Source organism: Enoplosus armatus, chromosome 8, assembly GCF_043641665.1.
Source record: "Enoplosus armatus isolate fEnoArm2 chromosome 8, fEnoArm2.hap1, whole genome shotgun sequence".
NCBI lineage: Eukaryota > Metazoa > Chordata > Actinopteri > Centrarchiformes > Enoplosidae > Enoplosus > Enoplosus armatus.
Genome location: NC_092187.1, coordinates 12,910,750 through 12,926,173, shown reverse-complemented (window position 1 = coordinate 12,926,173; position 15,424 = coordinate 12,910,750). Strand labels below are relative to the sequence as shown.

Below are 15,424 nucleotides of genomic sequence, written 5' to 3'. Positions count from 1 at the left end.
TGAATTCACACTCAAAGCCCATAAAGCAGGTGTTTTGCTTGCTGTTCAAAGATCGCCCCCTAATGGGCTTCCAGTGACACTGTAATTGAACTGACTAACTTTGGATATCAACTTGATTTGATTAATTCAGACTGTTGAATCCTAATTAACTTAAAATAAACTATATAGATATATTTTTGCATGCAACTGTGGATTTTGTTCCCCATCAATTACACTGCATTAGGAAGGGATCTCTTAAAGGGGAACTCCACTGATTTTACACATAAAAGTCAAAAGTTTTTAGTGGCTGTTGACAATGAATACAATGCATGAAATTTTGAATGAGCACCGCAGTTGAAGACACAGATAAGAAAAAGAGGAATTTATTGTATATCATCTATATACACTTTTCAACTAATTCTGAAAAGATTTGCACAACATGATTTTTGAAATCTTGAAGTATTACTTATGAACAGGATGTCTGATGGTCATATACCCATGGCAACAAACCAAACATGGACAGGAGTGTTTTGACAATTTTGGTTCAACTGACAGCAGTCATCCACTTCCGCTCCCAGCTCTCCTTCTCTGGGCTGCCCGCTGAACTTCTACCCATGTTAACAGTAGCAGCAACATTTCTGGGGTACACAGCCAACGACCCAAACAAAGAGGAAGAAAGAAAACAACAGGTAGGAAGAGGGGAAAGACAAGTCTTAAGTTATCTACCTCAGTGCAGAGGACCCAGTGTTTGAGACAGCATGCAAAATGGATAATAACATGACACATGGATTCTGGATCAAGTGAGGACATAACTAACGTTAACAAAAGTCCATGTCGACATAACAGTGCAGAGCCCGATGGTGACAAATGTCAGTGTAATACTTTCATAGTTTTGTCTGCAGACAGACGGCAAAGTAGAATGAAAACATGCAGTTTCACTTTACAGTCAGTCTTTGAAGGGAAAACGTCTCAACTACTTTTCACATCTAACCGTATGTTGTGAACTGTCAGCAGCTGTCTCTATTTTTGAATAAATAGCCATTGGCAGTCCCAGAATTCAAGGTTACATGACGCTCCTAAATATTCCAGTGTCAATGAGAAAGAGATGTCACACCGGAGGACACGCGTAGAAACAGATCTGCGTTGCGGAGTTCTGAAAAGAGCTCAGCCAGCAATTCCAACAATTATACATAAAAAACAAACTTGAAGTTGCAGCAAGATTATCTGGGATCAGTAGTACCACCAAATTGCCATGAGAGGAGCAAGTAAAAAAAAAAAAGAAACATAATTCCAGCAGATGATACAGTCTATTTCCTGGCACAGTTAGAAACCATGCAGACAGATCAAACAACAGACTTCTGAAAGTACCATTCAAGCAAAATCACTGTTCAAATGTCACACTGGTGCTTGTGGCATAAAAAGGAAAAAAATATATATGCATGTTTTATATACAAATCATATATGTACCCATCATCAGTAGTGTCTAATGTCAAAGTCAAAAACACCCATCATGATGTCTTTACACAAAACACAAAAAGATATAAAAACAAACAAACAAACAGTATTTTTCATTGCCATTTCATATGCCTCTTATTTGCTCAGTGTGCACACGATGTCATCGCCCGTCACCAGCTGGGTTATGGCTACATCCATGTCTTGCACTAAGTATCTTATTAAAATGAATGCAACAACCACTTATTCTAACGTCTGAAGCGTGGTGAAGACTGAACTACAATTTTCATATCGAGACTCTGGCTTGTCACAATCTCATCTCACAGTGTTCAGCAATATGAAATCAAGACTATCAACAAATAAATTAAAAAAAAGGTAAAACCATCCCAGACACTATTCCCTGCCACATTTCAAACTAATACCAGGACTGGACCACATCCGTTACGTGATGACCTGCAGGTCTCACACACGATGAGGAAGCTACAGTTGAGTACAACTCATTTGTGTTTGTGGGATTTTCAAGTGAGGGATTCAAACGCAAAATCTGGCGGTTCATGCTAAATTACCAAATGTCCCATTACTGGTTTTGTCTAATGAACTACAGCCTACACCACGGGACATCTCAGTGTCTTACAAACATGCTAGTAGTCCAGACACCTTTTTCTCACACACTCACACTCACACACACACATACACACACACACACAATGTGATGTTGCATGGCCAACAGAACATGAAGTGTCATTATTCTTAAACCCACAACGTTCTTCACTCTTCTCCACAAGGTTAATCTGTCATGGGACAGATTTCAGAGAGGTAAAAAAAGAAAAAGATCTAAACAAAAACAATCCTGTCACTGTACAATAGTAATAATTCCTGCCATGGGAAATGAAAACAAAAACAAGGTTGAGTGTGATGATATTAACAGTGGTAGTGCTGTCGTGTTTGTGGCCCATGGAGAAGGAGGTTGAAGGGAACAGGGAGGAGACACGAGGGACAAAAGGGAGGCGGGGAGAGAAAAGTCAGGAGTGGGGAGGGTGACTCTCAGTAGTTTTGGCTAAAAAGGTGAGGTAGGCCTCGTCACAACTTGGAGTGTGGCTTTAAAACTGGCAGGGTTTTCATTTGCAGTCTGTCTTTAGTGTTTGTTTCCTATGAGAGTGTGGTCTGGTTGTGCGTCTCCAGCACCGCATTTTTTTTTTTTTCGCCGCCTGGCCGCTCACATCTTGATGTCCTCCTCCACGCTGAGCTGAGACAGAGTTTTCTTGATGCGCAGGGCCGTCAGTCTGGCAGCTCCGTTGGCGTACCAGCACTCCCTCATGATCTTCCCCATCACACGTAGCGACTGCACAGGAAAGGGAACATAAGTTAGACTTTTTTTTTTTTTTTTTTAATGGTTTTAGTCTAACACTTTCTATGAAAGCTGGCTGATGATCGTCATAATTTGGCACTATTTAATCAAGTGGAGGTATTGTAAATGTTTTGTGTCTCTTTTGTGTAAGATATGAGTACCTCCACTAATATGTTAAAATGAGCTTCTGTCTATGAAAAACATGGATCCATCAGAGTTTAAGGGGACGGCTCTCAGAGAAAGCTTTTTACCAACATCAGGAACATCATGCCTCCGTAAATCATTTGTATCAATACATTTTCAATGCTGCACTATCATGACAGGATATAAAAATAAAACTGTTGGACCTCTTTATGGGATGTAGGGTAACTGAACACCTTTGCCTAACAAAAATATAACAAAGGAATTAAACAATAATATTCCTTTAATAGTCTCCAACAACAGTGATTCAAAAATCAGCAGTCCATATTAAAGAACTCAAGTCAGGACGTCCTGTACTACCCAAAGTGATAATGCACAACTGCCTTTCTGTACAGCCGCTGAATGTATTTTTAGAAACCTGTGCAGCTGTTGCTGTAAACTGTATATAGAGTGTGAAATACCTCGTAGCTCTGCCACCAGTTGGGCACATTGGGCCGCAGTTTCTGGTCACACACCACCTTCCTCATCTCCTCTATGGAGGGGTCAGAGGGCACCAGGTCGTAGTAGGGCAGCTGGTACTCCTCATGGATACCTATAGTACACAACGGTGAGGCGTTCTCAGTCTCTGGTTTCACGCTCCTGTTCATTCATTCATTCATTCACTCATTCACTCACTCATTCACTCACATCTGCTGCTGTTTCTGGTCTTACCTCCTGCATTGCAGCGACGCGCAATCTCCCAGTACACCAGGCCCAGCGCGTAAATGTCGGCACACTTGAAGGAATCAAAGTGTTTCATGTTGATGGTTTCGTCCAGGACTTCTGGAGCCATATACCTGGGGAGGACACAAAGGGCAGCAGTGAGTAATAGCACCAAATGAGATTTCTTATTATTAGACTTCTTAATTATTTGATTTGATAACGTTTAAGGTTAAAGGAATCAAAATTGTGTTGTTTGGGGATAATACACGTCACTGGTCAAAAGCTCTTATTTTTTAATGGCCACTATATCAGCACAAATAAACATCCATCACTGGGTTTTCCGAAAGGGCCAAAGAGCTTTAGAAGGCAAATGGATCAATTTGGTAAAAAAATTTAAATTAAAAAGTCAGACAGTTCAATAGTGCGGCTCATTAGAGTGTTTGTAATAGGACACAATGGAGGTCTATGGCACAGAGGAAAAAGCTCAGGCTTTACTGCCGTTTTTGATCTTTTCTTTGGATTTAATGACAATAAGAAAAATGTAGAATGTTGCCAGACCTTCAAAAGACCTGCAGCATCCCAACTGTTCATCTCCATTTGTGTATAAAAGTGAATGAGTATGGAAACATTTACCTCTTAGTGCCCACGCGCTGGTTCGGTGCTATATCGATTGTGTCTGTGATGGACTCGTGGCGGACTGCCAGGCCGAGGTCAGCTATGGCACACATGCTGTTTTTCTTAACCAGGATATTTTTAGACTTGAGGTCACGGTGAGCGATGCCAGGCTTACCTGCGGGAGAGCAGACAACACATCATTACATTTGCATCAAGAGCTCAGCAGAAATAGCACATGATTGCTGAGAGGAAACAACTATTGTGTGCGCGTTGACGTTCCTGCTGTGGTCATTTGTTTATTCACTGCGTGTTAACAAGACAGCTCATCTCACCCTGAGTGCCGAGGATCTCCATGTGTAGGTGTGCCAGGCCGCTGGCAGCTGACAGTGCCAGTTTGATCATGCCCTCGATGGTGACAGAGTAGCGGTTCAGGTAGTCAAAAAGAGAGCCGTGCTCATGATAGTCCGACACCAGCCACAGCTGAGTCCACGTGCCATTGTCTGAAAGAGAGCAAAACAATAAGAGTCAGAGAACACGCAATTAACATGTACGAGTATATACATGGTTTTAAATTCCACTCAGTTAAGGGACACTTTGCTTAAACTAAAACTGAGCTGTGCAAAAGAGAATTTCTAAACATCAACAGCTTCAATATGGATACCTTCTACCTATCTGCACCATAGCACTTTGACTTTCTTGTAATGTAGGTGGTTTAGAAGTTCACCTAAACAATGTTGCTTTGATTGTACGTTTTGGATAAATGCCTGAAATGTTCTGAAATGTTCATGTGAACAGTCCACAAACATCCTTTGCCACCTTTATTGTCTGCTGCGATGAATCCCAGGATGTTTTCGTGGCGCAGCATGATTGTCTGGTAGATCTCAGCCTCTCGGAACCAGGAGCGCTCCTCTCTGGATGAGAAGATCTTCACCGCCACGTCTCCTCCCCTCCACTTCCCTCTCCACACCTCACCAAAGCGACCCTTTCCTATTATCTCCTGCAGCACGATGGTCCGAGCCACCGTCCGCTGCACAAACAGGGGCAGACCTGCAGGGGGAAGCAGAGACGCAAACAAAAAAGAATCAGCCAGCACTCCCTGCAGACTTGTTTAGTAGATGTGGAGTGGTGGAAGTATCCTCAGCAGATTCTAGGTCAGGATCATTTTCACCAAGTATTGCAGTGGAATAATCCGTCATTTGAATATTTATAGAATGACATATAGAAGACCGTTCTGCTACTGCTCTTGCTGACAAGAAAGGACACAGGTATTAAAGAAAATGGGTTTTCCAAAACCAAAAACCATACGCAGCATGTACTGACCAGAGCCTGATCCGGAGGTGGACATGTCATAGATGAGATCCTGCAGGGTCTTGTCCTTGGCCAAGTACAGATGGTCACAGGATGGGTCCTCTACCTCCAGCCTCTGCCTGTGGCTGTAGGCCCTCTGATGATACTGGAACAGGAACACGCCGACCATCAGCAGTACGCAGAGAAGGAACACCGGCCCCGCGATGACCGCCACCAGCTCCACTGGCCCCCAGGAGCTTCCCGAGCCTGGCCAGTCCCCCTCTTTTGTCGGGACTAGGGGGGCAAAACGAGACGGAGAAGTGATTACTTTAAATCCACCAGACTGAAAAAGTGCACCCGTTGAACTGACAGAGCGCTGATGTTTGATGATGGAGACTCACCAGGGACTTTCAGGTCAATACTGTTGCAGTAATCTTCATAGCAGCAATGCGTGTTGAGCAGACCTTCAGCGCTCAGACAGTAGAAGGGTTGTCCAGGGGGGACCAGGTTATCCCGGTTGATACAGATGCGTACGTGTTGCTCCTTCCCCTGGTTGTAGTATGTGGAGGCCATGCAGGCGCCATCTGTCTCGCACTCATAGCCTGTCTTCTCACAGTTTGTGCAGTTACACCGTAGAGCTGCGGGGAAAGGACAGAGAAAGTTAAGTAAATAACAATTTATCAGATAGAGACATGAGGTTAAAAGAAAGTCTCCATTTTGTCCAGCAGGGGGCAAGCTAACGCCACAGTTTCAACACAGGATGTAAAGCGTGTAGTGTCCCATTCAGTTGAGGGCATTTTGTGACGTGCAGACACAGAGCTTGGAGTTGAGCAGCAACCGCCAGACGGCCCCGGCGGCCCTGAAATCAGATCCTTCACTGCAGATGAACCCAAACACGCAGGGTGGAGACGGACCTGCCCAGTGGGACAGACAAAGTGAAACCCAACCAGGGGAGAGGGCTCCTGCCAAATCCCCAATGCAGCATTCTGCTCCATTCCTCTCCTCTGTCTTTCTCACACTGACACAGAGAGCTGCCACTGTTTAAGCTAATGAGACAGGAGTTTTATTAAACACAGCACACTCCTGCGCGGGGACCTATTAAAGCTGACACAATAGAACTCCTGCCGCCGCCATAATAAAACTACTGTGGTCCATCTACACACTCAAATGAGGTCAGTGCCAGAAAGTCCGCACAAATCTGCCACATCTATAACAGGGCCAGAGTTGGTTGGGAAACCAAGAGAGCCAGAAACTGCAAACTGATTAGATTTGGAGTGAAATGTGATTTTGAGTCATAGCACACATGCTTCTCATTTAGAGTAAGGTCAGCACAAAAGGCTTCTTCCAAGGTTTTCTACGACCAAACAGAGTGCAAAGCAGGACCCGGCAAGGCTAGGAGGCTGTGGGACTTGTTTTCACAGGGGAAAAAACACAGGGAAGTAGCTACGCTCAACTGAACCCCTGTTGGTCGTAAATGACGAACTGTCTGAGTGACAACAGGGCCGTGAGTGAGGCGTGACAGGCCGAGAGCTGATCCTTGCTTGGAAAACAAAGGCTGGACCACTCAAGACTAACCACTGTGGACTTAGCAAAGACCCACCGTAACAACAACAACAACAACAACAACAACAACAACAACACAGGAGGAGACACAAAGAGAGGAATTTCAATCCTTATTCTCCTTTAAAAAAAAAAAAAAAACAGGCTCAGCATCAGTTGGACCACTGACAATGTCTGGCCCAGAGGAAAGAAAAGATTTTAAGAGTGGCAAGTTTCCACTAATCCTCTGCGTCTTATCCTGAGGGTTTCTTTGACCAGATGAGCTCACTGATCTTCCCTGTTTGTACCAGCTTGGGTCTCTGTCAAAAGGTGTCAGCAGATTTTAGCACATTCTCGAACCTCCTGAGTCGTCACACAATTAGCCTTTTGTTCCGTTTTAAAAAACAATTCACTCAAAATGACGGATACACCGATTGCATCATCAGCATGTAACATCCAAGTGGCCAAAACCACAAACCCCGGTGTCATAGGAGTGGTTTCCACTCAACTGAACCCTGGGAGGTTGTTTTCTGTGTGGGAGAATTTTTTGCATGTAGTGTGTATGCAGATGTGTCTATGCTTGTCCAGTGAGTGTTAACTGGAAATGTGGAAGCAGAGTTTCAGTAATATTTCTCATCTGTTTAGTGTTTGCGTGTGTGTGTGTGTGTGTGTCTTGCTCTCCAGGCGGTGAGCGGGAAAGTGGCAGGAACTCTTGGTGGAGTGTGTCCAAATTCACTACAGTTCGCATGCAGAAGGAATTTCCTGCAGATTACACAGAGGTGAAGCAAGCTGGGCCTGATAAAGAGCCCTGTGCCACATCACGCCAATCTGCAGCATTAATGGAGCAAATAGTTTAGCTAAATAAAACAGATGACAGGAGTAACATCTGGAGGTTAGAACGCTGGTTGACGCTCGATGTTCATCATCAAGTTCAGACAACATGAATCCCTTCTTTTAGGCTTTTATTTTTTATAGGCCTGATGTAGTGAAATAAATCCATCTTCAGCTCGTGAGTCCAGACAGGAGCCATTTTGATCAGTGATATTAAAAAAAATGTTTTTGAGAGAAACAGTTCATTACAGCCAACTGTTACAGTTACAACATACATACAACAGTAAATTAACAACAGCGATCTGATAAGAACACCATGATCTGAAATGAACAGGCGCATCCATCATGGAGACTCTGTGTGTGGTAAGACAGATGGTGCACAGACATACAGACAGAAGCTCAGGAAGGAAACCAAACATGGCTGAAAAACACACACATTCCCTTCTTGAATCTGCCATGGCTGGTTTGTGGTCAACCAAGAGTTTGGTTTGTGGCAAGTCTTCCCTTTCGTTAGGGACTATACCATATGTAGCCTGCTTCCCCACAAACAAGCAACAACACTATGGGTGGCCAACATGAAGAATATTTTTGACAGAATGTCATTTTATATATTGACATTTATAGATAAAATAACCTGATCCAGTTACCTAAATACCAAATAAAAACAAATTAAGGTCATTTGTCACATTGAGGCAAAAAGCCTGTAAGCAAATTCTTCACAAAACAGTCCTGCTTATTGATTACAACCAGAAATATTAAAAAGCGACTCCTTTATAAAAAAAATCTCTAAGAAAGAACTCCTGGCCCACTAGCATTTACCCAAATGCCATGTTGTTTGCACAGTGCTCTGCATATCTCACTGAATTTAGTGCAGAAGTGTAACAAACCTAGACTTGAAGGAATAATATCAAGCCTAAATACACATGGATCTGAGTAGAGGCCGGGTGTGTGTGGTTTTTGAGTGAACTCTGCTCTTGTATCCACATAATTGGTGGTCTTTACACTGGTCCTTTGTGTGGAGATTAAGACGACATGAGGAGGGATTGGACCGGCCCTGCACGAACAAAGAGCAGAGTGGAGTGGGGGAGCGCACTTCTGCGCGGAGTAGCGCGGGGGGATGGGTGGCGTGCAGGGACAGGCCAGGGGTAACAGTAACAACCCCCGATGTTTGGGGGGCTGCTCTGGGCCAGACAGGATGGGGGCCGGTCCCAAATTGGGCAGGACAATACGGAGGGGAGGGGGTAGCGAGCGGGACTTACAGGGCCCCCCAGCTGCGATTGAGGTCTGCCCAAGTGACCAGCTGCGACCGTCATTAAAACCCAGTCTAGACTTTGACTTACGGGAGGGAGTAAATAACAGGAAAAGGGAACAGTGGAGGAAAAAGGGGGAGAATGCAGCGCAAAGAGTGATTGCTTAGGGCTGCTAGTGTGTGAAGTTCCTATCATTCCGTTCATGTTGAGACAGGAAATGGCAGACACAGTGAGGAAGAGATTAATAAAACATTGTTGCCATAACCAGCGTCGCCTTAACTTGGACCCAACTAAAAACCACAGCATAGTCCCAGTCCAAATAACTGTACACGCTAACCTTAATGGCCGTGAGTGTGTGTATACATGTGTTGCTCAGACCTACTCGTGCGGAGAAACCCTGTCAAAACAGAGGTGAACTTTCTAGTATGGCAAGATGATGAAGTCTGTGGAAAATACTCTAAGCGTGCTTGGCGCAGGGCGGCAGGGTTACACAAACACAGTGGTTTTCTGGGGGCTAAGCGACGCAGACAGAGACAGTCGGTGTGTGTGTGTACGTGTGCGTGTGTGTGTGCAGGGAGTAGAGCACCATTACCAAAATGCACTGGCTGAAATTAGATCCATACAGATACCAGACTGAGAGCTGATCAAGACAAGCAGACGCCACCAGACAGTGTGAGTTCACACACACACACACACACACACACACACACACACACACACACACACACACACACACACACACACACACACACACACACACACACACACACACACACACACACACACACACACACACACACACACACACACACACACACACACACACACACACACACACACACACACACACAAACAACTGTGTCCTAATCAATGCTAGGGGAAGGAGGAAAGTCATTACCTTTGTCTGCATCTCAGGGTCAGATTACTGATCTGATTCTAAAGTGAAGTCTCTGGGGCTAAGGCTGCTGCTACTATCTCTACCAACCACCATCCTCTAGGCTACATCCCATCCTGTCTGTCTGTGGCTCATCCAGAGCCACAGACAGACAAAGTGTGAGCGCAGGCTCGCAGACTTGCTGGATGATGCTGCTCAAATTCGCCTCTACTGCAAGTATATTGCAGTACTGTGACCCAATGCATCTGCCACGTGACTTGAGCTTAAAAACCCTTCTGAGTATTAGCAGACCTGAGATTTAATTACTCCTTTTTCTGTCTTTCTACAACTGTTGAAAATGTTTTACTCTGGCAGCAGTTACGGGTCAAACCTCAACACTGGCTTGGTACGGGCCAAAAAAGCCTGAAGTACCAAAAACTGGCATCACATGTCTGGTCAGATTTGTGATGTTGTAAACGTAATCTTTGATCAAACAGTCCCCGATTTAAAACCAAATGCACATTTGTTACAATTCTATTTAGGCAAGTTCTTGTACATTTGCTTGTGTTTGAACAAAATTAAGAGATCACAACTTTGTTAAATTAAAAAAGGGTTTATAGAAAACCGTTTATATTACATAAGGCATCGAAAAAAGTATAATTTAGTATCAGTACTGAAACTGGTGTTTTATGGTCATTAGTACAGAGCATTTTAAAACAATACAAATCTCTAGCTACAGTATAGGATGACTCCATATTGTAAGCTATAATCATTTACTAGAATTTTACGACAATTTTATTGGTGATGCATACTTTCATTGTCGACATCACCAACAGAAGCCAAATAGAATATTCACATAACACAAGTGACAAGAAATCACAAATACCATTTTAAAACTTTATATTGTAAATAATGATGTCATGCTGTTCAATGTGGAAAAACTAAAAAATGACACCAAAGTTGTGACACCAAAACAACTTGATCTCGTTACCATCATCATCATCATCACGTAGGAAATACACAGGGACAGTAACAAAGGGTTCTGCCACATTAATATTGAAATCATATGTCCCAAATAAAATTACATTTACGACTCAAAAAAGAGCAACTTTGCATATTTGTTTATTTACAAGAAGGATTACTTCACTGCCAAGTGAAACACTCAGGTTCTGTTTAAGCTAACGTCACCACAGAGGCTCAAGGCAAGAGGTAGAGGTTTAAAATTGTACTTCATGTACTAGTGAGATAATATACACTCACATTGTATTCCCTAAGCAAAAGTTTTCTTACTAACCGCCCTTCTCTGGATCACACCAATCGAAACAAATCATTGTCAGGGAAGTATTGGAGAAAACTTGACAAGTAGGCCGCACACCTTCCAGCACAAAGTGACGAGGCAGAGCAGGTCTAATCTACATTCCAGCAACAGCCAAAGAAACAAATCAAACACCTCTACAAAGAGACATGTAATGGAGGACAGGTGTCAGGTTCAGCCCTATAGACATGAACTCAAATAGCTACTGGTACCAGTAGTCTGTCTGGGTGTACTATGGCAGTAACTCTCTGCATCCAAGTACATGTAAGGTATGGCACGAAAAGCTGATGCCCACCAACACATACAATACAAACACCCTCTAAACAAAGACAAAGTGTTGTGAGTAAATTAAAAGCATGGAGAAGCGGGCAGCTGAAGGTGAAATTGCTGGCTCTGCGGTGGTAGTAGTCCCTTGTGGTCCAACATCAGTAATGGCGGAGCTGGGTCAGTCAGAGGCTACGCTGTCTGCTGTAGCAATTAGGGCTCTGTGCCTCCGGGCCAACGGAGGTCATTAACAACACTGGTCATTATGGGGGGAAAACTACACCACCTCAGACCTGACCTGACCCTGCCTGGCTCAGTGCCACATTACAGAAACTGTTGGTAAACACAGATTTCTAAGGAGGAAGTATCTGAGCTAGGGGAGTAACCTGAAATGTTTATACGGGGGATGTGCACCTTTATATGATCATAATTTTGCTGCAGGTATCCAGCAGCTAAAACATCTATCTTTCTAGAAAAGGCCTCGACAACTGCTACACATTTAGGAAGAACAAAAACAAAAACAACTTTCTCCTTTTCAAGTTTAAGCCGGGTGGAAATACTGCCACCCCACCCCCTCACCTCACCTGTCCAAACTCTCTTCTCTTTACAGACATACACCTTTGAACCCAATAAGGTTCAACCTTTCTCCGTACATTCCCTTGGCTCTGATCTAATGGGCAGGTGCACACATGTTCCAATCTGACTAGCTCACGCTCCCTCCACCTGAACTCCTTCGCATCAAATTTGACATTAAACAGCACCTGTAGCAGAGTTTAGATCTGCACAGGCAGTTCCCCGCACAAGTTAAGAAGTAGGGACTTTTCTGTTTCCTATTGCCCTGTCTTTGATTTTCACAGAGGCACATCAGGGAATGACAAGACTCTGGCATAGTCTTAATAGTATGTGGAAGGGCTACTAAAAGTGAGTGCAGAGTTCAAGAGATAGTAGGAGCTCATCTAACCAAAGGCCTTCCTTTAACAGAGGGGGGAAAAAAACACAGACCATGCCAAAGCTTTCTTCAGCACCGTATGGTGGCAATGTAAGTGAAAGCAGGAGTGGGACCGCAGATAACAAAGTACAGATTAAATTCTGATAAAGCACCAGGCCTTTTATATGACAGAGATAGAGAATGGAGAGGGCGGCGAGGGAAAGAGAAAGAGAGGGACGCGCCCTACCTCACGGCAGTGTGGTTGACAGTTCCCATATCACATTGCTATTGTGTTCAATGCACCCAGGCAGACTGCGTCACACAGGCATGTAATGCCCATAACACCAGTGACTCCTAATCCTTATGTAGTCAACAACACGTGACAGATTCATCAAACCTGTGAGTAAAGAGTATTCTCACAAATAAACACACTACACTCGCCACAGGCCTGGAATCTGCTCTAGCGTAGCTGCTTTCAGGTTTGTCTGGTTTCAGCCCTTGCATGGCGTAATCCATTACATGGTGTGAAACCATGGCTCCAGACAGACTTGTGGGCCCCTTACAAGACAGACCCCGCCAGCTGGACAAACCCATCATCACCCACTGTCTGCTCAGGCCACACACACCCACCCCCACTTTCCCCCCTCACACGTTGCTGTTACTGTTGGAGTAACCCAGTCAAACAAACTGACTACTTAGGTGTGATTATTTTCCTGGCATGCCTAATATGAACCGATCAACCTTGGTGTACTGCACCCTTATCTAAACTGAGCGTGGGAGGAATATTTATACGATTGTTGGAAGGATGACTCAACTGTTTAAAGCACAACATACACTTTAATAGATGACAATGCAGTCATGATATTTATTCTGGCACAGAGAGTGGAACTTTTTATTACTTAGTTATCTGTTGGGTGGCAAGTTGCAACAAGGTAAGACAGACTCAAAATTCAGAGATCGCGTGAAGAGCGGCAGAAAAATGGGGGGGGTTGTGTAAACCTTGCTTATCTCTCAAATAAAAACCCACTATCTCCTAATGTAAAAAGCTGGGTGTTTGAAGCTAAATTCAAATTTGAGTAGACATGCTGCAGAAGCAAGCCCCCACAAGTTTAATGCAACATATGCCCGTCTGAGGCTGGTGTGTGGAGCTGGGTATCAGCTGCTCCAGCAGAAGGGGAGGATTCAGACTGAAGCAGCCCCATAACTGGCGCCTCAAAAGACCCCACTTGCTACATTTCCATCACAATGAACCCAGACTTCAACTCTGACTTCTGTCTGGGATGGCTGAATGCACTGCTGTTGTCACCCTATGCCAGCATTCACTTTCTGCTGGAGGCCACTAAGCAGCCTTTTCACTCCTTACAAATGGACACCAATGGAAGAGCTGCCAGTGTTTACTCTCAAAAACACATTTCATGCACAAAGTAGGTTAGGCCTTCATTCAGGGACTTTCTTTCTGCTCTGCCCAGCGTGGAAACCAGTGCACACAACATGCGACGAAACTGTAACCGACCACACTGCACATGTTCAACCAGTCTGCTATCATTACACAGTGGTGTACCCAAGCAATACAGCGATAAGCAGACATAAGCCAACAAGAGACTGTTTTGTAAATATGTTAGCATAACAGCGACAGATAACTTCAACACCAACAGCAGACTGTAACGTTAGATTATTATTCGGCGAGCCCATACGCCATCATAAAACGATTGTAATTAAGTCTTGTGGCCCACAACCGAAGCACAATTATCGACAATATTCAACTTTAAATAGTTCATTATCCAGTTAGCTAGCCAACGTTAGCAGGCGCCTCGAAACAAACAGTCCCACCATGTTGTTGTTGTGGTTTAGCTACTTGCTCCGTGTTCAATAACGACCATTACCACGTCGGGGTTTTGTCAGTCGATACAAATCGCAATCAACCGCAAACAAACAAACAAAAACCATGACTTTTGGTTGGGGCAAAACAGCAACCGTGGTTTAGAGGTCGGCGCTAGCTAGATACGGTTAGCCAAATCCCTGATACAGAGCGCCATGACGATGAGCGACAACAGGCGATGCCCAGTCCAGGAAAACACATCGAGACAAAAGCCGGAGAGGTGCTCAGCTGAAACTTACCATTACCGACAGCCGCTAACCCGAGCAGGGCCAGCAACGTTAGGGCAATTCGTCTTAGAGCCATTTCTTCAGCATTCCCATCTCTTCGCGATGAAATGCGACCGAAGTGTGCCGTTATCAACACGACCAGACCCGAAACACAACCACAGTCCGACCGCACACACCACACCGCCAAATACTAGCCAGCCAGCCAGCCAGCCAGCCTGGCGAGTGACGTGTTTAAAGGGGTGTGTGCGTGTGCACGTTTAAAGGGGAGGGCTGCCTGCTGCACGTCCCCTTCTGCAGCCGAGGTCAAGGCTGCGTGTTGTAAATAAAAACAACTTACAATGTGAATTACAATCTTAAAAAAACAAACAGTGAATAATGACTACATCTCTACATTATCTGTTTACTTCCTGTGTCTGTAGTAAGATTTCTATTATGTTATGTTTAAAGGGGTTACATCCAATGCATTTTTTATGTCGTTTTTATCTCTAGTTATTTGTTTATTTGTTATTTTATGAGCATTTATATCTTCCGTAGTCAGCGTTGGGTGATTACAATGGGAGCACTGTGATGGGATGACTATATTGAACCTTTAACTTTGATTGAGGTCATTACTTTTGGTGAGTGATCGATTTGAAACAAACGTGTTCAGGCAACAAACTGAGTGTGATTGGCAATCTTCCACTATTATTATTAGCATACTGAAAATGTATAATCACACAATGTCTCTTACTAGCAGTTTTTTTATTATGACTACTTCTGTACATTTAGTTTACTTTCTGTGGCGGTACTATGT

The 15,424-nt window shown here is 44.0% G+C and overlaps 1 protein-coding gene across 1 annotated transcript; it reads right to left on the bottom strand.

Annotated features, from left to right (window-relative positions):
- Positions 1-346: 346 nt before the first annotated feature.
- Positions 347-14,781, bottom strand: acvr1ba (activin A receptor type 1Ba). The gene is made up of 9 exons (XM_070909647.1): positions 14,644-14,781; positions 5,926-6,162; positions 5,558-5,818; positions 5,054-5,284; positions 4,570-4,737; positions 4,256-4,412; positions 3,632-3,756; positions 3,382-3,512; positions 347-2,773 (listed from the first exon to the last, which is right to left on the bottom strand). The coding sequence occupies exons 1-9, from the start codon at positions 14,705-14,707 to the stop codon at positions 2,648-2,650; spliced, it is 1,500 nt and encodes a 499-aa protein (XP_070765748.1). The 5' UTR covers positions 14,708-14,781; the 3' UTR covers positions 347-2,647.
- Positions 14,782-15,424: the final 643 nt, after the last annotated feature.

Coding starts and splice junctions, on each gene's coding strand:
- acvr1ba (XM_070909647.1), bottom strand. CDS start 14,707: ATGGCTCTAAGACGAATTGCCCTAACGTTGCTGGCCCTGCTCGGGTTA. Junction 5,819..5,925: donor TATTGACCTGAAAGTCCCTG/GTGAGTCTCCAT, acceptor TTGCCCCCCTAG/TCCCGACAAAAGAGGGGGAC. Junction 3,513..3,631: donor GCGTCGCTGCAATGCAGGAG/GTAAGACCAGAA, acceptor TGTGTACTATAG/GTATCCATGAGGAGTACCAG.